Source organism: Galeopterus variegatus, unplaced genomic scaffold (genome assembly GCF_000696425.1).
Source record: "Galeopterus variegatus unplaced genomic scaffold, G_variegatus-3.0.2 Scaffold877, whole genome shotgun sequence".
NCBI classification, from domain to species: Eukaryota; Metazoa; Chordata; class Mammalia; order Dermoptera; family Cynocephalidae; genus Galeopterus; species Galeopterus variegatus.
The window spans coordinates 350,991-377,975 of record NW_007726988.1 but is presented as its reverse complement, the minus strand read 5'-3'; the positions used below and the strand labels follow the sequence as shown (position 1 = coordinate 377,975).

Sequence of the window (26,985 nt, the reverse complement as noted above, 5' to 3'; positions counted from 1 at the left end):
TATGTCTTCATCTAGCAAAAACCATGGTTTCAACACCATGTCCCAGCGTACATTCTACATGGCACTAGTTTCTTAAGTTGTTCCTCTAAAAATGGGTTCTGTGGTCCAATAAGTTGGAGAAAAGCTTCATACCAAATCCTTCTCTTAAAAGAAGGAAAATCTGTTTAATTTTTTTTACACTAGGATTTCTGAAAGATACTTGACCCCAGATCTTTTTTCCATGTGGATTCCCCATTAACAGGAAGCTGAGCCCATTTGCCCTTACGCAGGCCTCAGGGCATGTGTGCACTATAAAACAAGGAACTCTGCCCAGCTATGGTCGCAGGGCTGTTTTCCTGTCTACTGCACTCCAAAATCCCCTATGAGGTATGCTGACTATTCCAGTTTTCATCTAGAGAATTTACCTGAGGGTAAAAAAAACATTCTTTGTAAACCCCATTTGGTTTGCTGGTTGGAGTGGTGTATGATTGCTAGGCACCAAGGAGGTTCCGAGAGAAGGTTTCTTCTGAAGCCTTCTCTGACCATCCCATGCATCCTTCCCTCTATTGCTTATTGCCTCTGCCATTCATGTGGCACTTGATATATACCACCTTCTTGGCAAATTTCTGATGTGTGCAACCCTTCTTTCCTCTACCCGGCCACAATTTCCAGCAGGGTAAGGACAGAGCTTTACCAACTTTTATAGAGACCACCCTCTTACTCCTTTAACATATCATTCAATAACTCCTTTTTGGACTGGCTGAGGAGGCCAAGATATTTCTCTTAAAAATGTATTCAATACAATTAAGTTCTTACTATAAACTGATCATCAAGGAAGAGGCCTGGGTTTAAGCATAAAAAGGTTCTCCTGGTGGAAAACATGTTTACCTGGTCCCTGTAACTCTTTTGTAATTGTCCTTGGAGTATACTGCCAGAATGCTGACACCAGAGCCCATGTTAACCAGCAACATGGGGTATGGGTTATCAAGGCAGTACGGCTTTTTTTGACACAATTCAGGATTTGTGGGATTTTCAAAATAGTAACATTCCGGCTTGCCGTTGAAGCCAACAGAGTCGACATAAAGGAGGCCTTGAATCAGACAGTCCAGTTCGTCCAGTTTATGGAGCTGAAGGTCAGCAATCTGAAAGGAAACAAAACTTTGTGAGATAGTGTGATCACCTCAGGGGATGCTCCAGAGGATTTAGTTGGACTTAAGATTGGGTCATTCACATGAAAAGCCTGAAAACTCTTTTGAAACGAGTTGCATAATCACACTGATAATCAGTCATTCCATGGAAAAGTAGCCTTCTGGCCACAGTGCATATATGCTAAATGACAGGAACTGGCCTGGTTGCTGGGAAAGCATCCATTGTGTTGTGGGTTGAAGGGTGGCCCCTGAAAGATCCATCCATGTCCTAGTTCTCTGAAACTGTGAATGTGACCTTATTTGGAAAAAGAGTCTTTGCAAATATAATTAGAACAGATCTTCTTAAATTATCTGGGTGGGCCCTAAATCCAAGGACAAATGTCCTTATTATCAGAGACACACAGGGAAAAAAAAAAGGGACGCACAGGAAAAAATGGAAAAACACAGAAGAAGGTATATGAAGATAAAGGCAGAGACTGGAGCGCTGCCCTGCAGGCCAAGGAATGCTAACAGCCACCAAAAGCACGGGGGCAAGAAATGAAATCTCCCCAAGAGCCTCTGAAGGAAATGTGGCCCTGCCAATGCTTTGATTTCAGACTTCTGGCTTCAAGAACTATGAGTGAATAAATTTCTGTTTATTAAGCCATCCAATTTGTGGTAATTTGTTACAGCAGCCACAAGAATCTAATATAGCACGCTGCTGAGAGGGGGCTTTTCCACAGAGAGAGCAGAGAATATTCGGAAAGCAACAGAATCCTACACTCAGGGCACGAGGTCCTGAAAGCCTGAAAACTGGGGACAATCTCCTTTGAGCCTCCAAAGCCCAATTACACTTTTCCAAGTCTTGGGCTCTGGATTTAGACAGACCTGGCTTTGAATTCTAGCTCTAAAACTTACTTTTTAGCTGAAGGATTTGAGGCAAGTTACTTAAATTCTCAAGTCACAGTTTCCTCTTCTGTGAAATGGGGATTAATAATAATACCCACTGCATATGTTGCTGTGAAGATTATTAATAAACATTTATTAAATGGAACAGGGAAAGTTATCACTTTGTGGATCACCCCAAACTGAAAAGTAGCCATTTCATCAGCCAGCCTTGGGACCACAGGTTAATCTGCTTAAAATTAATTAGAGGTTCATCCAGAATATTGACAGCTAAGCCAAGAGCCAACATCACAAACATGGATGGACGCAGTCTGTCCAGTTGAACATCCTGAAACTATGTGAGGGAAGAAGAAAAACCTGTCAAGGCAAATAAACTAAGCACATACAGCTTTGATCTGAAAGAAATCATAGTTATATTACCTTTCCCCTCAAAATCACATTCAAATAAAGTGCTAGCAGCAAACAAACACCTCTTCCATACATTTTACTAAGGCATGGAAATTTCTGAAGACTGAGGTCGTGTATCCCCAGGCAGGGAAACAAAGACTTTAGTCACTTGCACTGAGACCTAGAGACCTCCCTGGAAAGTCATCACCATCCAGGAAAGAGGTCAGGCTCCCAAGTGAAGATAGTGAGTCACACTGCTACTTGGATTTTCAAATAGGCCATCTGAAATCCAGAACAAGTTAGGAATTAATCCTGACGCTGAAGTTCATGAGCCCAACTGAATTAACTTTTTGGAAAGCTTAAAACACCACGTTCAGATTCCAGCTACTGAGAAACACTTTTTCTGGGCTTTCTTTATATCAGGGGTCACAAACTCAAATACCTAAATGAGATAGTAAGAAAACATAAAGGAGTGAAGCCCTTGACTAGATGTAAAGTCACAGAATGAGGGGAATGTGGCAAACAAGACCACCTGCACTACCGAAAATTCACCTTGCTATGGTCTGTTTGTCCCTTCCCAATCATGCGGAAGCTTGATCCCCAATGTGGCAGTGTTGAGAGGTGGTGCCTTTAGGGATGATTCGATCGTGGGGACTATGCCTTCATGAATGGATTATTCCATTCACGAGTTAATAGATTAAGGGTTAACGGATAAATTGGTTATCACAGGAGTGGCACTAGTGGCTTTATAAGGAGAGCAAGTGAGCACATTAACACATTCTTCCCCTGCTTGCCCCATGGTAATTCTTCGCTGTCTCAGGACTCTGCAGAGAGTTCCCACAGAGAAGAAAGCCCTCATCAGATATACCCCCTGGACCTCAGACTTCACAGCCTATAAAACTGTAAGAAATAAATTTTATTTCTTTATAAATTACCTTGTTTCAGTTACTCTGTTATAAGCTACAGAAAACAAACACCTCCATTCCACTGTTGCTGTGTGGTACGGGGGAGGGGGACGGGGTTGCCAGATAATCCTATTTTTCAAGAGCTAGAAATTCAGATTTTTATGTGAAATCTTCCAATTTTTAAATGCTGGCAGCTAATTTAACATTTTAAAAAATATATTGCAGGCCAACGAAACACATCTGTGGGCTGAATCTGACTACTGCACTACCAATTATATATGTATTCTAATGCTAATCTCTATAATGGGCCTTAAATCATGACAAATCTGAAATATGAGATCCAGCAAATATGCAGATGAAGGTTCAGCTAATTTGAATATAACCTTGTGACCAAGATATGCTGGTAAATGTTTAACAACCAGCTCTCTGGAAGCAAAAGCCCTGGATTATAGCATTTACTAATTTCCATGGTGTAGTCACCCCCCACCATGGCCAATTTCAAGCTACCAATAGGATGTCACTAAACACAGAGTTGGGAAGAAATGCATACATGGGCTCGTTTAAGACCGAGCTGGCTCGAGCATCCCGTTGCTTCTAAATCTCCTTTGCACTTTTGGAGAGTATGAGTTCTGCCAATTCCTAAATCATTAAGTTAAATTTAAACCACTCCCCAAACTTAAAAACAACAAACCTATTTCTGCCCTAAAACCCAAACTCTGTAAATAATGGAAGCTAATCGAAAACTGTATAGATCCCATTGTAGGACTTAAGGCAAGAAAGTTACTATTACTATCCATTTTGCAGACAAAATACATCACTGGCAGTCGGCAGGTTAAGTGACCTACTCAGGATCCCAAGGCTAGCAAGTAAGCAAGAGAAGAGGTAAAGTAGAAAAAACTTTCAAACTACAACTATGAAAAACTAACATTGTTTGGCCCAGTACCAAAGTCACCCATGCAAGTATGGGTCCAGTGGGGATCACGAATGTTAGACACATCAGAATCACCTGAAGCATTTGCTAAAATATAGGTTGCTGGGCCACTAGCCACAGAGTTTCTAATTGCATTTCTAGCAATATCCCAGAGGATACCCAAGCTCTTGGTGCTGGGACCACACTTTGAGATAGAGAAGGACGAGCACAGCATTTGCAGCTGAAGAGCTGGGAATGAGTCTATTATCACACACCACTACTGGTGTGGGATAAAGTCACATACTCTCCCTAAAAGCACCTGTCCTAGCTAACTCACAGGGCTGTTTTCAAGATCAAATGAGATGGCTGTGTAAAAATCTTTGAAAACTATAAGGTACTATACACAAGGGAACTAAAATAATTCAGGTCTTATCTCAAGTTGAAATAAATTTTGAAACGCCATTTCCAAACTGAAGGCTCTAAATTTTAGAGAGCATTCAGTGATTCCGTATATGCTAATACTAGAAAAAATATGAATCCTGAACATAGCCATGCTCAGAATACAATTGTAAGAGGGTTTCCTTATGTGCTTTAGCTCAGTCTGTCAAAAATAACTAACTATATAGCTAGCTAACTACTCAGTAAATAAATCTGGTAAAAACTATCCCAAGAAGTTCCATATTTACTCCTTGAACCTACCCCAAACCAGTTATAACACTCACCTGTAGCTGAGAAATGAGTCACCAGATTTGTTTCAGAAATGAATAAAATACATATCTGTCTGATACTTTACATTTCCCAAGGTGATTCTGCTGACACTGGCTCCATAAATCAAATTGGAAGTGACAGAAAAGGTTATCTTATTAACCCAAGAACAATTTGCATATAAAATGGTTGATTCTGAAGTACAAATCACACTCAGGGTTCTTTTCCTTTCACAAAGGAGACCTAACAGAGACCTGAGAGAGAGATAAATTTCAAACATGTCCAGTGAATGAGAAATATTAACAAAAACCTCAAAGATGGCTACTTCCTCTCTCCATCCAATAATAAAAGAGGTCATCTATGAATGGACAGTGTCAAGCCAAAATGAAATGGAAAATGACAGTGTCTACAAAACTTATGCTCCTGCGATATCACAAATCAGCCCCTGGATTAATAGCAGGGACCAAGCTAATAAATGTTCTTGAATGGTCCTCTTAGATTTAGAGATTCCACATATCCACAATTACCCTACCCTCTCCTGATGATTTTTCCACCATTACTAACTTTTTCAGGCTGTTCCCTTGGAGATTTCTGGCATAAGAAATGTCAGTTTTTAAGTCCTTAGACATTGAAAAAATTGTGATGAAGGCAATCAGAAAATCCTTTGTTCTGCCCTAAATCTCCTGTCAACAGAATGTTGTGGTGAATCCTATTTGTTCAAAGGGTAGGTTTTTTTTTAGAGGCAATTAAAAGGATTGCTTCTAACTTCAATTATTGGTAGCCTTGGACTGAACAAAAATCACAAGTGTATCTATTGTAATGAAGAGCTACATGGGCAGAAAGGATGGGATTTTTTTCCCCATAAATTTTCTGTTGTTAAGAATACTCTGCATTCTTAAGAATATTCTTGTTGAAGTTAGGAAGTGTGATTGTGGATGAAAATATTAGAATGGGTACGTAAAATATTCTGCTAGGTTCTTTAAAGCAAAACATGCAGACTATAGACAGTAGGAATAAACACACAATTAACTGAAACCTACAATGTTCAGTGCCCTGGTGCACAGCAGGATTCCCCACTTTTGAGGAACCACTTTTATAAGTGATGGGATTCCTCATTGGTTTATCTCTGTCTTAGACCTTAGCTTGAAATTAGATTAAGTTTTTCATTTGTGTTCCACTTTGGTAAATTGTGAATTTTGAAGGCTAATTTTTGCCAGTCAGAAATTTGGTTGTGACAGTGATGCTAAAATATTAAAAAAGGAAGGAAGGAAGGGAAGAAAAAAAGGAATGAAAAATGAACAAAATGCAACTTTGTTCAATTGAAAGTATTCTACACAGGGGTCTAATTTAATGCTTGTCTCATGGTTTATAGATCTTTTTTGTACCTTATAAATTGGATGAAGAATAATTAACCATATCTAAAGATTTAAGTACAGTTACTATAAGAGTGGTCTTCAAAAAATTTATGGAAAATTTTGTGTTACCTTTCAATTCTATGTCTCAATGAACTTTTTGAAGTACTTCTAATATAAAAATATATTTTAAGAAAGAAGTACTTCAAAATTTGTGAAGAAAATCACTCAGATGAATTTATTTTATTTTTTCCTTTTCTTTTTCCCTTCTTTTTTAAAATTTACTTCTCAATATACATTGTAGTTGATTTTCATGCCCCTTTACCTGTTCTTCTCCACCTCCTCCTCTCCCCCCGCATCAAATCTGTTCACTTGACTTAAAAAGTTCAAGGAATTTTTTTGTGGTTATTCTGTCTTCTCCCCCCACCCCCCAATCTGTTTGTGTTTATTTATTTATTTATTTTTAACTCCCACAAATAAGTGAGAACATGTGGTATTTCTCTTTCTGTGCCTGACTTGTTTCACTTAATATGTATTATTTTCTCTAAGTCCATCAATGTTGTTGCAAATGGTAGTATTCTGTTCTTTTTTATAGCTGAGTAGTATTCCATTGTGTAGATATACCAAAGTTTCCATATCCACTCATCAGATGATGGGCGTTTAGGCTGTTTCCAACTCTTGGCTATTGTAAATAGAACTGCAATAAACACTGGAGTACAGGTATCCCTTTGGCATGATGATTTCCATTCCTCTGGGTATATTCCCAACAGTGGAATAGCTGGGCCATATGATAGATCTATCTGTAATTGTTTGAGGAACCTCCATACCATTTTCCATAAAGGCTGCACCATTTTGCAGCCCCACCAATTTTTAAAACTCCTACCTGCCAAGTTGTATTCTACCAAAAACAATGATTTTTATACAAAGCAATAATAGGACTTTACAGGTATGTATATGCACTGCTTTATTGTTTGTGAAATTGCTTAATATATATAGCAGTATATATCAGTCCTCTACAACTAAGTAAGCACCTTCAATTTTCTGGAAAGGGGGAGGGCTTGGATTTAGGAGACCTCAGGGCCTTAGCATTCACTGTTCCATCTGCCTAGATACCTGCATGGTCTACTCTCCTGCTTTCTCAGGTCTCTCCTCCGATGTTACCTCATCACACAAACACTCACCCAGCACTCCCTGTCCTCCTTGACCTGCTTTTTCCCCCTCCATAGCACTTATCACCATTTCATTTTTGACTGTCTTCCCCTACTAGAATATAAGCTTTGTTTTGTTCATAACATTATTTGATACATAGAAGGAACATAACAAATTATGTGCTGAGTGAGTGAACGAGTGCTTAGGAAAGAGGATGAAAAATCCTATTCGTTCTCACAAACTTTGGAAGGATCGGAGCATATCACTTAATACACTGTCAAACAGCCTACGGGAAGAAAAAGTTTTCAATTTTGCCTTCACTTTGGCCAAAATTGAGCATGGAAACAGAAGGCAGTCCATAGATTTTTCTTTTGTAGATAGACGCCTGGTCAGGCTGTTTTGCAAATACTCCAGACTTACTCCCTGCTCCAGTCTATTCATTAGGCTCCAACAGCCTGCCAGAAGGAGAGGCTTTTATATCTTGATTGTAATAGGATATGACCTTTCTCAGTTTAGAACCCCGAGAAACACACTTGTTCATGTCCAACACATACTGAGTAACTTTCTCCCAGGACATACATCGACTCAGAGGAGGGACAGAGGCATCGACAGAGGTTGCATAAATCCTCCGGGTTACCTTGGTTCATCTCCACTAGAGAAGTGGAGATGAACAGATAGTGTCCATGAGGGACCTGAGGAGCTCACAGCACTGGGGATGGGTCAGCACTTCCTTCTGAGTCAGAATTGAACCAAAGGCCCAGCTCTTACCTAGGAGGCACTACTAGGCCTCTTAATTTCTCTCTAAGCTTTAATTTCCTCATCCATGTAGCACAAAAATGCTATACTTCCTCATCTCCAGAGGACACTTCCAGCTCTGACATCCTAGAAACTCTCTCTCCTCCATCCACCTTACTGCCACGTTTTTGCAGATGATAAAACTGGGAGGAACATGTCGCACCCAGAGTCACCCAGCTTGTTAAATGCAGAAACCGGACTTTTGATAAAAATAAAAATGCTCGTTATTTGCACTACAGGATTTGAGAAAATATATTTTAAGTTTACCTCATTACATTTTTAACTTTGTGGTAAGGCTAATCCTAAAACCTTCCAACCCTTCCCTCTCCTACATTCAATCACTTTTGTTTATCTAGCTCCCTTTATTTTCCAAGATATATCTACATCTGTTATTTCACTTTATTCTCACTTTATTCCGTGAGATGAGACTAGACAGTATGGAGATTATTGTCCTGACTGAAGAAGATGGGGAAATTGGTACATACAGATGTTATGGGACTGCTAAATAAAGAGAAACTTTGGACTCCATGTTACTCATCCATATCCTCCTTTCAGCCACATTTGTCAAATCCACATGAGCAATGCAGAGTTGGTATGTACTGCCAGTCAGGATACAGCAAAATCCTTATTATGTAGAACCAAATCCGCTAAATGGTAGTCAATAATGAAGGAATTCACCTATACACAATATCAAAGATTTTGCTTTTGTCTGTGAACAAAACTTATGAATGACGTTCATATAACAAAAAAGACACTAATGAGAGCAAATGGGTAGACAGAGGTAATCATTCTTAGTAAAATTTATAGAAAGCCTTCTGTGGGTCTCAGTCTATGTATCTATAAAACTGCCATCATGATTATATAGTAAGAGTCTGTGGAAAATTCTAACCAAAATATTTCAGAAGGGGATTTATATCATCTTGTCTTCAGCACATTACATGGCAGCAATTTTAACGGAAATGATAATGATGGTAACTAATACATATTGAGTACTCACTAAGTGTCAGGTACATATTATTTCATTTAATCCTTCATGTAATAACCCTGTGAGGTAGGAGATATTTTCAGGCTCATATAGGTGAGGAAACTGAGGCACAGAGAGGTGAAATAAACTAGTCCAAAGTCACAAGGCTAGTAGTCTAGTTCTTAGACACGAGATGCCAAGATTATGAGCTTGTGACGTTTTGTTGTTTTAACAAGGACAAACCCAACCTACCATTCTGAAGTCCTCTTCAAACTTGAAAGCCCCTCCTCCCGTGGCACAGAGGGTGGTGTGCAGGCTGGAGAAGTTCTTCTCGCTGCCCATCTGAATGAACCTGTGCATGGCACAGCTGGGAAAGCGGATGAAGTGCAGGTTCCCTTTGCGCCCACACATGGTCAGGTTTTTCAGTTCCAGGTGGACATCTCGGATCCCTGTTTTCCCATAAGCAGTATTAGAAGTCAGATACTTCCGGATGCTTTTCAGGTTCTCCACTTCCTCTTGTTCCTCTTCGGCTGTAATATCCTTTGGCTCGAAGTAGACCAACTTAACCAGCGTTCCACCAATATCCATGCCAAACCACGGGAATGCTAGAGGACAGAAAGAAAGAGTGCCGCTGGATTCTACACATGCAAAGAACGCTCAGTTTTTGAATAGTAAATAAGGAAATGCAGTGGTATCACATCTTCATGTGCATTAAACATTCAATTTACTTGAATTCAACTATATGTGCCTAAAAGAAGGCACAGGCAGAGATATTCACAATTTAAGTGGTGCCCACCACTCAGCCCACACCCCTCAATGAGTCCACCTCAGAATTGAATGAGATGAGAAATAAGATTTCTGCAGTTCCCTAAGCCAGTCTCAATTCCTATATGCTTTTGGGGGCTCAAGTATCTCACCAAACTGAGTGCTATTCCAATATTCAAAGACATATGTGTTTTGCATATATCATGTCTCCAAATGGTAACTATTTTATCAGAATCTTAGCCAAAGAAACTGATCTGTTCCAATCCCAGAAGAAAAGCTGAGTATGCTGGGTATATCAAGAGATGGTGTGTTGGTCTCTAACCTACACAGTGCCTTCTTAGGGCACTTTTCAATGATTTAATTTTTGCCTTATGAGCTGACTTTATAAGATGTGACTCCACTGTTTTAATCCACACAATATATAGGAAGGAGAAAGGGAGAGGAAAGTAAACTATGAGAGATGATGGGCAGGCATGATGATGTATAGTTACAGAATTCTAAAAAGAACAGCTAGTGTTACCTCTGCTTTCTTTCTGCATTAAGCAGAGATACTCTCTCCATCCCAAATGGCCTGCCCACCTGGCTGCGTGTTAGAATCACCTGGGAAGCTTTTAGCATTCCATATCTAGTTTCCTCTCCCACAGATTCTGATTTAATTCAGGCGTGGAACCCAAGCATGAGTATTTTTTTAAAGTTCCCCAGTGGTTCCAATCTGCAGGTCTGGGAACTACTAAACCAGAGGAATAAAGGCCACTGACAGGCAAGCCCACAAATAACCACAGCTCCTACCCAGATCTGAAACACAAAGGCATATATATATGTATGCCTCTAGGTGTATATATACTTAATCTGCTCAAGATGTTTATCTAAGACAAAATGAATCTTCTCTGTGATTATCTGTATAGTTATTAAGAAAATGGGCTGAGCTACCTGAACAGGGTGACTTTAAATAGAGACAGCCTGGAAAGTTAATGCTATGCTGTCAAACACTCTGCAATAAACACAGGGCAAACCAAAATGGGAACCCAAATTTTGGAGTCTCCCCTTTCATTTCCCTCAGAAGAATCCATTGGCTAAACCTGAAACTGTAATTTAAAACCGAGTTTAAAGACTCAAGCAAAAATGGCTTCTTCTAAAAAGTTTATTTTATTTCAGCTCTAGAGAACATCCATATGAGCCCTTGTCAAATTGCACATACTACACCTATCAAACTGGGCATACAACATTGCCAGAAACATAAATGGGACCTACAGAAGGTCTTTGTTTCTAGGAACCCCTACTACTTAGCTTTCTATTCAGGAGGGTTGAGGGCGAGGTGCATAAACCATTCCTGTAAACAAAACCTTCTTTTCTCTGCCTGCTGTTGTTATTTTATAAGATACAAGTCAGCTGCTCCACCTTTGGTGAGCAGAAACTAGAAAAATAAAATTCCAACCCCCCGCCCAAAGATTAAGAGCAACAAATTCTGCAGACAAGGCCAAGTTAACAAATGTCCTATTATCTTTTTTTTCCCCTTTTTTTTTGTCTTTTTTTCGTGACCGGCAACGGATCTCAACCCTCAGTGTCGCGCCCGCACCGGACCGGACCGGCAACGGGATCGCAACCCTCGGTGTTGCGCCCGCACCTCGCTCAGCCAGTGAGCGGCCGGTCTGTATGTGGGATCCGAACCCTCGGCGGGAGGGCCGCCACACTCCCAAGCGGCGCACTGTAGCAGTGTGCCACCAGGCCGGCCCATGTCCTATTATCTTTGTGGAAGTTTACAAAGCAAATCTCACACAGCCCAGTGTAGGTTAGGAAGCTTGCTTGTCCTAGCAGGAGATAATAAAAAAAAACAGAAACAGTTCATCCCTGCTAGTCAATTCAGCTCACAGATGAAGTTTGTTGGTGCATTCTTTAAAACTCACTGTCATAGCCCACAGTGTAGGAGCAGCATGGTGTAATAGGTAAAGCTCCTAATTAGGATTCAGGACAACTGCTTCCCAGGAGCAGCAGCCAGGAACTAGCTCACTGTAATTTCCTCCATCTCTCCGGATCTTAATTTCCTTACCAGTGAAATGAATGGGTTGCATTAGAATGGTCTCCAGTTACCCACCTGTATAAACCTTCTATGAATTCTTTAAGAAATTTAAAAGAAAAATCACAAGCACTCCCAATTGTAAAGGCAGACTAGAGTCTTTTGCTGTAGAGTTTTAAATGCCACTCAAATATGCTATGGCATGTTAACAGGTACCTGGGCTCTGCAGCCAATGTTGCATTTGTAATCCATTCTTATCAGAGTAGGGAAGATTACTACTACTGGATGGAATAGTGGAAGGGAATTCTGGAACATTGGTAGGATAACCATTTTGGAAAGATTTTGTCAACATGTATTAATATTAAAAGTACACATACATGTTTAACCCAACTAACGCCTCTCCTGGGCCATATAAAAAAAAGCAAAAGTATTCAAAGAAAGGAACAAAAATGTTCACTGCAGCACCCTTTCGAGTGGACAAATTAGAAAACAGCAACAAAACAAACTGGAAACAAAGTGTATGCCCTTTATCAGGGAAACTGTTCAATGAAATGTATGACGTCCACACTGGAATATCAGGCAGCCATTAAAAGGAACAAGTGAGATCTACTCCAGCTGACTTGATCGATTTCCCCAATCTTCTGTTAATGAGAAAAGCAAGAGATGCCTAGGAAGTGTAAATAAAATATTTATCCCATTGGATTTGGAAGAAAAAAAGGAGTAGAGGAAGAGAGAAGGGGAGGGAGGGAAGGAAGAAAAAGGAAGGACAATCTCTATGTGTTTACGATTATATGAGCCTGTAGAAAGGTACAGACGGCCCCCAGGCTGTTAATATTGAGTGGGTGGCAGGATGAGCAGGATGTATGGGTGGAGGCTAGAGATCCAAGGAAAGGAATGGAGAAAATTCTACACTTAGAATTTTTGGTACATGCAGAAATAAGAAAAGAAGAATTCAGCAATAATGGAAAACAAAAGATAATCTCAGCACGGTATGGACACAAGTTGTGTAAAACCCAGAAAATAATCTAGTTCTGCCAGAAATCCAGTATTCAACCAGCCACAGCTCTTACCAGACTTCTGGAAGAAAGAACTGCCACATAACATTTTATTTGGTTGGATACTAAGTATGGGCAACTGAAAAGAAGTCTTACTTTGAAAAATGCTGCAGGGGTCACTGAAACCTTTTATGAGTAATTTGGAACCCTGTTTTTTTCTTCTTGCTCCACTTCTGCTTATTCTGGAGCTTTTTCAAAGCTTTTGTTGGCAACTCAACAAAACTGTGGGACAAAAAGTGTAGTTTTGAAAATTCAGTTAAATGTTACATCAACGGTTTGGGTTAAGGTAAAAAAGGACAGGGATTGGAACTACTGTATCAGTTTAAGTGTTTGCTAGTTTTCTATTAACTATAGAAATTGCCTTTATTTACTTATGCTCATTTCTTTCCTTCATAAAAAATGTAATGCTCTTCACAGTTCAATGCTATTTCAGAGCACTGTCATTTTCTTTTTTTTTTTTTTAATTTCGGTTTTAGGGCACTGTCATATTTTAAATGTACCGTTTTATTCATCTTCCTGATACTGGGATCAGTAAACCTAAGCTGCCCTAAACCTACACTGTGACTGGAAATAGAAGAGAAGGAGAAGGAAGAACATCCTAGTGCAGCTCTCATCCCCGATTCATGTTTTCTTTAATCCAGGATGTCCAGATGTTTTGATAAATTCAGCTGAACTACTGATAAGAGCCTGTTCTGTGTTTGCCAGAAGTGATGTTGGTTCTAGATACGAAATATTTGTGTTTGCCTCTTACTCCTCTTTCTCAAACTAGATGTCACTTAAAAAAATTTCTAGACAATTTCTAGCAATGTTCAGCAGGAGACCAGATTCAAACCTCACAAGAAGACTTCCTCAAATAAACCTTATCCCCTCATTCAAAATAATTTCCACCATGGTGAGGAGTGTCTAAACTAGCAGCAGATATTCATAAAACAAAGTGCTACAGATAAAATGGTTGACTGTAACTGCATCTTTGTTCAGCATATTTTAAAGAATAAAAAGAACTATTTCCTAGAGAAATTCTTGCACATGTGCACTAGAAGACAAATACAAAGATGTTTGCTGCAGCAATTTGTAATAATGAAAAACCAGTAGCAATCTATATGTCCATTAATATGTAAATAAAATGTGACATTTGATGGAATACTATATAGTTATAAGAATCAACTATATTTATTTGTCTCAAAAGACATCTTATTGGATAAGAGCTCAAAAACAATGCTGAAGAAATACTTTAATGGTGAAAAGAAGTGATATGTATGTCATCGCTTCCAGGCCAGAGCATTTAATTACAGGCATGAGACCCTCCAAAACGTTGCCTCTGCCACGGCAATGGGAAACATTCCAGTTAGTGGCTCATCTGTCAGCCTAGATCCTGAAGTGAGGACACAACCAGTCCTCAATGGACATATAGCATGAGCACAAAAGAACACTTTTAAATTACTGTGATTTGGGTGTTTTTGGTTGCTGCAACAGAACCTGGCCTTTTCTGACTGACTTTTGAAGTGGAATGCAGCTTTAACAACAACAAAAAATGCGACACTGGCTTAGAGCTCAGGCAGCGGGAGTAAGGACACGGATTTTGGAGATTGGCAAAGCACTTAGTAAAACAATCATGTATAACTTGAAAGGCAGATAATAGACCTAAAGAGTTAGCAGATCTAGTGAGTTTGAAAGTCAAATGTTAGTAGCATGTGTTGGTTACTATTGGCTACTATTGGGTGCATTTTAAAAGGTATAACCAAAAAAAGCAAGCTGAGCTCAGGAAATAATTGGCTGGTTTACAAACACAAAGGAAAGGGAATAGAGTCCATAAAGTGGGATTTGCAGGGTTGGAAAAAGCAGCTACTTTTCTTTCCTAGCCGATAAAAAATAAAACTAAGAAAGCCTTTGAGTGAAAAAAGTTAATTAGCACTTAGCACTTAGCTTTTCGCGTTTTAATTCTCAAATGAAGAAAATGGCTATCACACTCACTGCACACTGAAAGGGTTAAGACGTCTCCAAGTAAAGATTCAATTAAGGTATGGCTTCTCAGTTACCTCTTTCAATTAGAATAGCTCAGGGAAAAAGAAATTAAAGGTATGGCTCTCCCAACAAAGATGGACTGGTTCTACTATCCTTTAAGTCCATTAAGGCATCAAAGCAAAAACACAAAGGCATACAGCAAATAAAAAAGTACACCTAGAAAAGAACTGAGGGCTTGACTGTTGGCATATGGCAATAAACTAGAATCAAATGGAAAAAAGATAGAGAGAGAGAGAGAGAGTCGTACTGCCAAACAAACCATGTGCCAGAACATAAAATGGCTGGGAAAACCATTCAAAATGTAAAAGAACTCTTGAGCCCCCCACCCCCCCCGCCCCCGAGCATCTAAAGTCAGGAAGCAGCAGAGAAAGCGGCTCAGCCTCTAAGAAGGGCATGTTCTTCAGTGTTCAATTTAGATGTGATCAAGGAGCCTGCAGGAAAAGGAGACCCCCCAAGGGGTGGAGCCAAGAACTCAAGAGAACAACGGACTGGGGAGGCCCTTCCAGGAAGAATCAGGACCCCAAAGGAGCATTGTTCACCTACAAGGTGGGGAGCTCAGAGGGATTTCAGAAATACTTCAGCATTTTAATGACAAGGTGTTGGGAAGATAGAATAATTAAATCAGGCCCACTCACCTCCGTCAGGTTGGGGGTGGTGCAGTGCATTCTTTGTAAATAAGTTGTGTGTGGGTGGAGTTAATGCACATGTGCAGTTCTGTGGCTTGGCTGGCGTCTAGTGCCTTGGGTGTCCGCTGGGCGAGGCCATGCTCTCGAACCTATGGTTCCAAGGACCTTTTGGCCAGTTACCTTGCTCATAGATGCGTGTGTGAAGAGTCTGGTGACCCAGCCTGGCATGTGAAGGGTTTGTGACCCAGTCTCGACAATGGGCTTGAGGGGCCTGTGAGCACTAGACCCAGCCCTAGCTCGGCAATTGGCCCAGTCAGTGCAGGATTATGGGCAGGTACAAGTAGCTTTACACAAAGACCAATGACTGCTGGTCTCCCATTCACCTTCTTTCCAAATAGGAGTATATATTGAGTTTCCCAAATTTTGTTTCACCATTATATATGAATATACAATGTGTGAGAGGGGGGTAAAGAGCAGATAACTTGCCTTTTTTAGTTCAGAAGTTCTACATCAGGAGAAACCATGTCCAAAGTTGATGTAGAAATGACTTTGTATTATCACCTAATTTAGAGCCTAAATTTGGCATCATCCAGATCTTGTGACTGGGTGGGACTTTGGGTTGGTCTCCTTTGGGGAAGGGATGAATGTATTTCACCTATAAGAGGGACAGTGAGCCAAATATGTGTTATGCAGAAGAGCAAATTGTGATACCACTAAAGCTGCTGGCCAAATACTTCTGGTCTCTTCCTTCCAGGCCCATGGAGTCAGACTGCAGCTCCTGACCATTTTATAATTGAGCTGAGCAATGTTCCTAATCTGGCCAGCGAGTTGTGGAATGGAAGTGGTGTATGTCACTTGTAGGCAAGAGCACTTCTGGCTGATGTGAGACCCTTTAGGACAGCAAAATTTAGATAGTGATTGCTCTGTCATCTGGGTCTCAGAGTGAAGATCAGCCAGAGGGGCTCCCAACCACTGCTCAATGAACTTGTATTGTGAGAAATAAATCTTTGTTGTTTTAAGCCACTGAGATTTGAGGGTTATTTGTTACTGCAGGATAACCTTGCCTATCCTGACTGGTATATCCTTCATCAAAATCTTTGGCTATTTCTTTTTCCCTGGAAACCTCCCTCTCCAGCAGAACCAGATAAAAGAGACTGTCATTATCACTGATGAACATGTGGTAGCTGAGTGTTAATAAAAAGGTATGTAGGTCCTGTTATATTTATTTCTGTCTAAAAATTTCTCCAAACACAAACCAAGATTGTCAATCTGGTAGTAGTTAAAACTGTGAAATGTTTAGATCCCTGTACTGGACAGCTGCCAAAAGAACAAACCAACAAAAACATAAAAAGCCAAAAACTGTGAAATGAATTTGCATTTCAAATACTGTGATGAAAATATTTTAAAACTTAATTGGTAGTCGATGGCTTTAAAACAAAGCCTGTTTCTTAAAGACCTTTTCAGAACACTAGAATAGTCTCTGGGGGGCATTTATGCTTCCTGCAGTAAATTTCAAGGGTATGCAGTGAAATCCAAATAGCATAAATGAGCAAAGACAAGGGGAGAAAAAATAAAACAGAAAAGGTTTCCTAACAAAGAAGCAATTTTTTTTTTTTTGGCAGCTGGCTTGTATGGGAAACTGAACCCTTGACCTTGGTGTTATAAGTGCACGCTCTAACCAACTGAGCTAACCAGCCAGCCCTACAAAGAAGCAATTTTACAGAGCCAAGGGACCCTGACATGAGCAAATGGACATCCTATTGATTTCACGGTGTAGAAAACTAAATGTTGAGTTTCCTTATAACCAGCCATAGAAATTTCAGAAGTGTTCCTAGTGAGGCACAAGTGTTCCTGGTGAGGCAAGAATCCCTAATGCCAGTGTTTCTTCCCGAATGTTAATTAGGTACCTGAGATTAGCTCCTTAGGGCATGAGTTTGGCTCAGTAACAAGTTACTGCCAAGAACATAACAATTCTCTCAAGTTTCAACCAAATTGTGAATAGGGAGCTGCAGGACTGAAATTTCTTTCTCCACTACTTGTGAACATTTATGAAGCAAACTAAAAGATGGAAAAAACGTTTGAGGATTTTGTAATTAACAGAAAAGAGACTTTTAAAATGCTTCAAAGATACTTTTTACACTAAAGGAATACTAACTACATTCAAGTTGCCTAATGACCTGTGTAAGTCAAACAAGAAAACAAAACAAAACAAAACTTAAATTAGACCCAAGTATGTAACAGAATTGTATTTCTTTAAAAATTTCCTATCTTTGAGGGCTAGCCTTACCTTCATTATGTGTAAACTTGGTTGATAGTATAATGTAATTCTTTGCTAATATAATCACAGAAATGTTTAACTTTAAGAGGTAGAAGGAACCTTAGGTTGAGTCCAACATCCTGTTTATAGATAAGAAAACTGAGGCTTAGATCAGGAGATTATCCTAGGTCAGCCTTGGATAGTCAGTAGGTTTTAGAACCCATTTTCAGTTGCGAGAGCCAATAAACTCCCCATTTTTGCTAGGGCAGTCTGAGATGAGCTGTCTGTCACCTGCAACTGGGATCATCCCAACAGACAGAATTCCGTATGGGCAAGTTTCTTACTTGAGCCATTTACTAATCTGTATATGGAGGGAGATTAACCTATCACCAAAGTTATGTCTAGTTCTCACATCCCATCATCCTAAATACACACATATAGAGGCCTCCAAAAGCATACTTTTAACAGCATAAAGTATAACAACTGAAAATCTAAGAACTGTTTAAGGACCTTGAAGTCGTAAATGTTAAATTTAATAAAAGGGTTTCCGTAACACTGTAAAGAAACCCATAATTATTGCATACAGAGCAATCTGTTAAGCATTTGATATTCTATGCAAAGAAACTTGAGTTATGGTTTCTTTCAAATTAATGCATGCCAGATTTCCTTAGTTTGAATGTTAGTCACGTGGTCATACCCAGTGTTGGCAAGGGCATAAGCACTGATATACTGTCGATGGGAATGTAAACTGGTACAATCTTTCCATGAAGTTATTTGAAAATGTATATTAAAAAGCTCAAAATTTCTATACTCTTTACCCTAAAAAAATAACTATGCGTGTGTCCAAAACTTTACATTGAGCTTTTATTTATAATAATGAGAAAACCAATATATTGTCTAATAATAGAGGGCTGGTTAAACAGAGAATTATCCAATAACACAAAGGAACAACACACTGCCATTAAAATCATTTTGCAGGACATCATTTAATAATGTGAGAAGAATGTTCATTACAGTCTATATTGCTAGGTGAAGAGGGCAGTGATTAAATGGTACATTTTATATGATTATAATTTTGTCTAAAGATTAAATGGCTTTTTGGTCACAGAAAACCAGACTAGACATTTTAGGCCAAACCGTTAACAGTTGATTCCTCTGGATCATTGATTAGAGTGAATTTTTTTCTTCTGGCTTTTCTGACACTTTTCAATATTTTATAATCAGCACATTTAAGCTTCGCAATCAGAGTTATTTTTTAATTCTCAGCTAAAAATTTCTTTGTAATAATGCAAAAGAAAAAAAATTTTTTTAACTTTGTTTCAATGAGCAGATAGCATTATCTGTGGTCCTGTCCATGGAAAACAGTATGCTAACAATAGTTTCTTCTTGTCTTCTGAAAGACTCTACACATATCAAACCTGTTGGCCATAATCCATTCGACACAAGCCATCAAGAGTGGCAGAGAAAGCCTAACACCCAAGAGCAAAGTCGTTCAGCCAGTTAGAAGCTTGACCCCACAAGGTTTTCTTCAGGCAGGAATTTAGAGTGAGAAGAGGTCTGATTACCCACCTACACTATTGTTAGGGCAAAAATTATGTTAAAGTTGGCAATTCAAAACACACTTCAGGGGGCACAGGCATGTTTGTGGGAAAGAATCACTGTGGGAAAGGCCACACATCCTTGTGTGACAATAATCCTTCTTCCACTGGCACAGCCCCAGATTCCAATCAGCTTTCTCCCTCTCACCCAGACAAGGGTAGGAACAAAAGGGCCAATCATATTCTAATATGCTAGAGGGAAAAAGAGAACAGAGAGGATTCCTTTCAAAACTTCTGAGGCAAGGAGAGAAGCCCTGTATTATCACATCAGCAACAGAGACAAGTAAAGTCTGGATCTCACCACCTCTCCACGCAGGGCCAATTTATCTCTCAGGCACAGTGGGCATAGTGCCTAGGAACTGCAGTACTGTAGGCACCCAGGAAAATATTTCAATGTCTTTTAAAATCAGAAGACAACATAACTTTCAGGTAGAAGAAAATGTTATAATAGTAATATGTTCGTCTTTATACCAACATGGTCATAAAATAAAATTTTTATTTATTTTTTATAGAGGAAGGGGCCCACAAAGGCAGAAGTGCTGGGGGCCCACACAAGTTAGCCTCTTTACATTTAGCTCCACACCCAACCGGAGGTTGGAACTGGCATGGATTCTGGCATACCAGAATCTACTTTGCATCTGCAATTTGAATCAGGCTTCTATGATTTGTTTACAACCACATTCCCTTAAAGCAACTTCGATTTTAGTATTTATTGCAACTAAATTTTAAAGTCTAAGTTTTAATTATATTTACTTATAAAAACAACTGGCCATATTCAACCGCATGGTTTCTCAATTTGCCTAATCATAAAAACCACCTAAGACACTTGTTAAAAACACAAACTCTCAGGCCATCACCTGGAGATTCTGATTTGGGGGGACTGAAGTGGTGCCCCAGAAAACGTTTTCAGTGAGGGGCCCCTGTAGTTCTCACCGGTCGAGTTCAGAACTACTATTCTAGTTGAATCAAAATGAATGCTGTAAATAGCTGGCCCATGTTTTTCAAGTGAGAAAAATCACAGTTTGAATGAGCTGCCCTTGCTTGAAACTGTGAGGGCAGAACTCTGCTGCTGACAGCTGAAGCCAGTGCACAGCAACCACCCACCAGATGTTCCCATTCCCAGAACACATCCAACTTCTTGTTAATGAAATTATTTATAGAAAATTTACAACATGAGTGGCGCAGGTGATCTTCAAATTTTAAATACAGCTTTCGAAGTCCAAGATATCACCCATCCATGATGATTAAATTCTATTGATGGGCTCCTTTCTCCCAGTGACTGCCATTTTAAAGGTAAGCATGCATTCCTCCATAAAGAAGTGAGCTCTGGGGTTGGCCTGGTGGCGCACTGCTACAGTGCGCCGCTTGGGAGCGCGGTGGCGCTCCCGCCGAGGGTTCAGATCCCACATACAGACCGGTTCCCGCTCACTGGCTGAGCGAGGGGCGGGCGCAGCGCCGAGGGTTGCGATCCCGTTGCCGTCCCGGTCCGGTATGGGCGCGACACTGAGGGTTGCGGTCCGTTGCCGGACACGAAAAAAGACAAAAAGGAAAAAAAAAAAAAGAAGTGAGCTCTGGCAACAGCACTCATGTATTTAGGTCACGCAGGCAGAAGTTCTTTGACTTGCAACCCATGCGACTGATCCTGAGACAGACAACCACATGAAATCAGAACAACAAACAGAAACACCAACATAAAAGCTATGTCACTTTTTTGTTTAAAGTTAAGATTTGGAAAAAAAAAGCTCTTGCAGGGGTAAAGGAAGCCACGCGCTAAGGTGCCATTCTGATAGCACCAGCAAATGTATTCTTAGCTTGGATCTGGGTCAGGAGGAAGCAGGGGCAAGATGGAGCTGGAGAGGAGGAGACCAAAAATGTTAAACCCATGAGGTTAAAAAAACTTTTTTCTTTCAGTCTCCTCTTCATGTCCCTGAGCAGCTCAGTGAGCGTTGTTTCTTCCCTAAGGTTCTGGAGCCTCTCCATGCCACCCTTATGAGAGAAATAAGAGGAGAAAGAGGAGTGTCACCCTAGTGACCAGTGAACTTCTCTTCTCCCCTGCAATCAAGCCCTGTATTTCTGTTCCAGGTTGTAAGAAGGAAAAATGGTAGGCAGATGAAGTTTGTTTCCCATTCCACTGTAATGTTCTCAGGCTGTTCAAAGGAGGTGAGAAGAAAATGCAATTACAGACAGCTGCAGTCATCACCCTTATTTCTCACCAAGAAGCTGCCAGTTCTGCCAACCTAAAGGCAACGGGAGATGAATATCAACCCTCCATGTGGTCCTCAGCTTTAATTATACCACTTTCTTCATCAAAAATACAGTCCCTGGACTAAAAAGAAGATTCCATAGTTTTGACCATGCATAGGTGTGCCAAGGGACATGACTACCACACACCTGTGTGACTATCTCCAGTGTGATCATTCAGCAACCAGAGCTGATCACAGTGTCCATCCAGCAATGGCTAACTCCAGCCTCCTAATGCCCTGCACTGAGGTTCATGATGCTAATCTCATTACCTGCTTAAATAAATCCCAGTTTAAACCACAAGAGGTTTAGCTTTCTGTCTTGACAAGCCACCAGAGCATGCTTATTCACACTAGGGATGCTATTGACAATTTAATACCAGGGAGCAGTTAATTAAAGAGGCATCGGGGAGAGGAGCATGCTAGGTGGCACCACCAGACAGAACAACAGATCTACTAGAAATGAGCTTTGTTCATTTATTTTAGCCTTGACTATTAAAGTCAAAATCTTTAAAGTCAATCTGGGGAGAGGAGGGGCTGAGAAAAGATGTGCCAGCTGTTCAAATGGCAAAGCACACTGAAATAAAGACAAGACCACATGCACCCACCTCAAATAACTGGAGACCAACTACATGCTTATTCATTAACCAATTGAACAGGTACTTATTTTGTTATTGTGGAATATAAAGCAAATGTATTTCACAGGGCCTGGTTTTCCAAAGCCTTGCAGTTTCAAATATTAACCTTGCAAAAGACAGGAAATTTTCCCTAGGCTATAGTCTCTGTTGTAAGATAAAGAGTTGTAACACAGCAAGGTTGCTGGCTCAAAGACAGACAGGTTACTGATTGATATGTAAAGATACTGGGAAATTGCTATAAGAAGAGAATGTTTGCTAAGATCAAGCTTTTGTTGGTGGATTGACTTAACTTCTTGAAAACTGCATTATGGAATGTCACCTTGCTTGTCTTACTGAATGTTAACAGTTTCTATTGTTAAACTTGTTAAACTGTACTTAGCAAAAACCCCACCCATGTTCTCTTCCTGAAACTTCCTGGTCTGGAGAATAAATGCGGAAAGAGAACCCCAATTCGGGGTTAATTTCCCAAATGGAAGGAATGCCTCTATCTTGAGGGTTCCAGGAGATTAACCCCTTTTCGGGGCTTCTCACTGCTCAGAAGAGATGGGCTTTGAGTAATCTTTGGTGGCTCCGTCGCCCAGGGGAAAAGGGGTGACAAATCCGTGGGAGGAAAAGCAACATGCTGTTGCTAGACAGTGTGAGGAAGTGTGATGAACAGAGTCCGGATGCGGCAGTGAGGCTGCCCCCTTGGCACTTAAATTCTAGTCCACAAGGACTGATAATAATCAAGAAGAACAATCTAAAAAGGAATAAAAACACTGCTGTGAGTTGTCCTAGAACCACATATTACTTAATTAGAACAATCTTTTAATACTTACTAATGGCAGCTCTACGTAGGGCACCCTCTTAAACATGGTAACTATCGCAAAGTAAAGAGACACTTTCTAGCCATTCAAGAAACTTATAATTTAACTGGACAAGAGACTCAAGCTTAACAAAAAATTTAAAATCATAAAGATGTTAGTATCGCAGGGATATAAGATCTATGGCCCACAATAAGCACGTGAAAAGACGGTCAACATCAGTAGTCATTTAGGAAATGCAAATCAAAACTACCATGAGACACATCTTCAAACTCACTAGGATAGTTATTTAATTTTAATTAAAAAGGAAAATAAATATTGGTGAGGATGTAGAAAAGTAGGAATCTTTTATACACCACTGTTGGGAATAGCACAGTCACTTTGGAAAACAGTCTGGCAGTTCAGCAAGAGTTTAACATAGACTTACTATATGATCAAGCAATTCCAGTACTAGGCATATACCTAAGAGAAAAGAAAACATATGTCTGCACAGAAACTTGGGCATGAATGTTCATAGCAGCATTATTTATAATAGCCAAAAAGCAGAAACAACCCAAATGTCCACCAACTGATGAACATAGATGAATAACATGTGATAATATCCATAGAACGAAATACTATTTCACACAAAAAGGGACAAAAAACTGATACATGCTATAACAATGGATAAACTCTGAAAACACTACGCTAAGTGAAAGCAACCGATGACAAAAAATCACATATGATTCCTTTCATGTGAAATGTCCAGAATAGGCAAATCTATAGAGACAGAAAAAAGACTGGTGGTTGTCTAGGGTTGGAAGTTGTGGGGAAAAGGAGAAGTGACTGCTAATATGTGTTTTGGGAGGTGATAAAATGTTCTAAAATTGATAGCAGTGATAGCTGCCCAACTCTGAATATAAGGGTACTTCAAAATGTTTGAGGAAAAATGGAATTAAAAGATAATAAGAATCTTTCTATGAAATTTTAAAGTACCCTCATATACTAAAAACTATAGAATTGTGTACTTTACATGGATTAATTGTATGGTATGTGAATTATATCTCAATACTCTCATCTTATAGATAACTTGATTTAAAATATAAATGCCAATTTATATTAGTTTTTAAAGGAAATCTTTCTAAAATGCATGATTCATTCTCCCATATTCTTAAGCAAAATAGACTGAATATAATTTCAGCTCTTTCTGATGATTCAGAGTCATATGATAATCAATTATTATGCCCACTATACACTGATATCATCAGAAATCATTGAAACTTGTGCTTCCCCAGCTGCTATCAGTATTGAGTTTTTGTTTTTTGGGTTTTTTTTATTTTTTGGTCTCTATCACAGCTTTCTATGTCTTGCTTTTGGGCTAATGTTGTTAATTTCTTGCTGCTGTCAGTGTTACTGCAATATATCTATCTAGAACCTGCTACATATGAATGCAGAGAAACCAGAAAAGCAAGTCTGTTAAAACTCTGACTCTGGTTGAGAGCACAGGAAGTACCCCAAGTGTAAAATGCAGGAGCATCTCCAATCTTATCTACTTCCCAACACTGGTTTTGGTTGCTCAGAAGCGTTTGCTTCCTTCCAGCTCTCAGCTGCCTTGTGAGTTATCACTGGCAGTTGCAGAAGTGATGGTCATTGTAATGAGTAGTAAATGTTTAATTAGTAATTAGTAGTAAATTTTACATATTTAACATAAACTTAATAAGAATAATAATGGATGATAGCTGCAGTTTTGTGAACTTCAGCACCCATTTATTTCTGTACCTTGTTTAGATTATACAATATGGAGAAAAGCTTGATTCACAGAGAGTAGGTGCAAATTGTAACTGTTTTTTGAACAGCTTTCTTTGCAATCTCAGAGATTTCTTGAATCAAATCTGATTTCGGTAGCTTGAAAGATTTACTGAACATGTCTCACAAAAAAGCTGAATACTAAAAATATCCAAGAACTCCTCACTTTTCCTGTAATAAATATAAAAATCAAACAAAAACATCTAAACCTTTTAATAAGTGCTAAAACTCTAAGACAGCATTATCAGGACTTGACAGGTTACTTATTTACTTGTTACATAACTGACCTAAACCACAGTGAAAGCATTTACCAAGCAAATATGCCTAAGCCTTGACTAAAATTTAATTGGGTTTGGTACATTGTGCTGAAGTGGTATATTAGCTTGTGCAATTTTATGTGGACCATATACGTATTGGCCAAATTGTGAGACTTCAGAGCTACAAACTTGCCAAGCAATGGTCTATAAGTATTCAGAAGAAGCTTGTTCGAAGCCTATAAAAAATGAGTTAACCCAGCAGCAGCAGTAGCAGCAGCAGCATTGTATCAACTAACATTAAGGGCTTACTATGTGCCTAGCATTGTGCTAGGACTTTTACGTGTATTATTTTAGTTCTCATAAGGTAGGCACAATTATTATGCCCATTTTACAGATGATGAAACTGAGGCTCACAGAGGTTAAGGAACTCACCCAAACCTTAATTAAGTGGGCTCCAGCATGCTTTTTAATGACAGCTTTTAAATAGACAAAAAAAATTAAGAAGAATTTTGAATGAAACATTTGGACCCCCTAAAAGTTATGCACTACATATGAGGGTACTTCAAAAAGTTCATGGAAAATGGAATTAAAGCATAATACGAATGCTTCCGTGAACTTTTTTGAACAACCTTTGTACAGCTGTTGCATAACAAATACCAACTGAATGAACAAACCCAAACACCTTGTATGTCATTATCTAAGACTTCCCTGTATTAAAACCCAGTATAAAAACTGATATTAATGATATTCTTAAATTATTAGAATACATCAAATGGTACTAATTCTATCAAAGAAGCCAGGGATGGATAAAATGCATTTAAAGTACATTTTCATAAAATTGACAAAAGTAAACCAGTTCTGGCATTTACACAGATAATTCACTCATGTTTAACTCGTTTAATCCCAGGAATGCTCAATAAACAGAGTAATTCTAAATAGATTCCAGAACTTTTTCTTTGTTCTTGTGGTTAACTTGAAATACAGGATCATAGGTCTAAATATTGCCCAGAATCCCAAGTTTCACAAATTTCAGCTATATCTCTCCTTGTAAACCCCCAGTACAACCCTGAATCCAGGAATTCCAGATTTCCAGGCCTGAGCCCAGTCCTACATCTTAATTGTCTTCAGGTTCCCACTGGCCCCATCCCAGTGACTTCAGTGGAAAGCAGACGTGGAATTCTTTTAATACTGTTCCTTATTTCTTAATCTATATCTTAACACAAAAACTATGTAGAAGATACTAATCACTTCTAGCCCAGTGATTCTGGGGTAATCCCAAAACAGCGTTTCGGCACAGATCTATTTCATTACAAGAATAAGGTTTCAAATCTCAGATTACAAGAAATGCTTAAAAATTAATTAGAAACAAACAATAACAGGTGCAGGCAACCAAACTTATTCTCCAGTGTCAACACAATATCAGGTTTCCATTTATCTAGCTACAAATGGGATGTAACAATTTTAACTGTGGTTGAATAACTGAATTTATTTATCTAACTATGCATCATAAAATGCTATACTCTTGGGCCGGCCCAGTGGCGCACTGGATAAGTGCGCCGCTTGGGAAGCGTGGCGGCGCTCCCGCCCGAGGATTCGGATCCCACATACAGACCGGTTCCCGCTCGCTGGCTGAGCGAGGCGCGGGAGCAACACCGAGGGTTGCAATCCTGTTGCCGGTCCCCGGTCCGGTACGGGGGCAACACTGAGGGTTGCGATCCGTTGCCGGACACGGAAAAAGACAAAAGA

The 26,985-nt window shown here is 39.5% G+C and overlaps 1 protein-coding gene across 2 annotated transcripts in view; it reads right to left on the bottom strand.

Annotated features, from left to right (window-relative positions):
- The window catches only part of PANK1 (pantothenate kinase 1), a 54,085-nt gene that overhangs the window by 14,828 nt on the left and 12,272 nt on the right, over nt 1-26,985 (bottom strand). For both annotated transcript variants that reach the window (XM_008573102.1, XM_008573103.1), the window contains 2 exons: nt 9,432-9,784; nt 868-1,121 (listed from right to left, as the gene is read on the bottom strand). In XM_008573102.1, the coding sequence (XP_008571324.1) occupies nt 868-1,121; nt 9,432-9,784 (607 nt within the window). The remainder of the gene's footprint in view (nt 1-867; nt 1,122-9,431; nt 9,785-26,985) is intronic.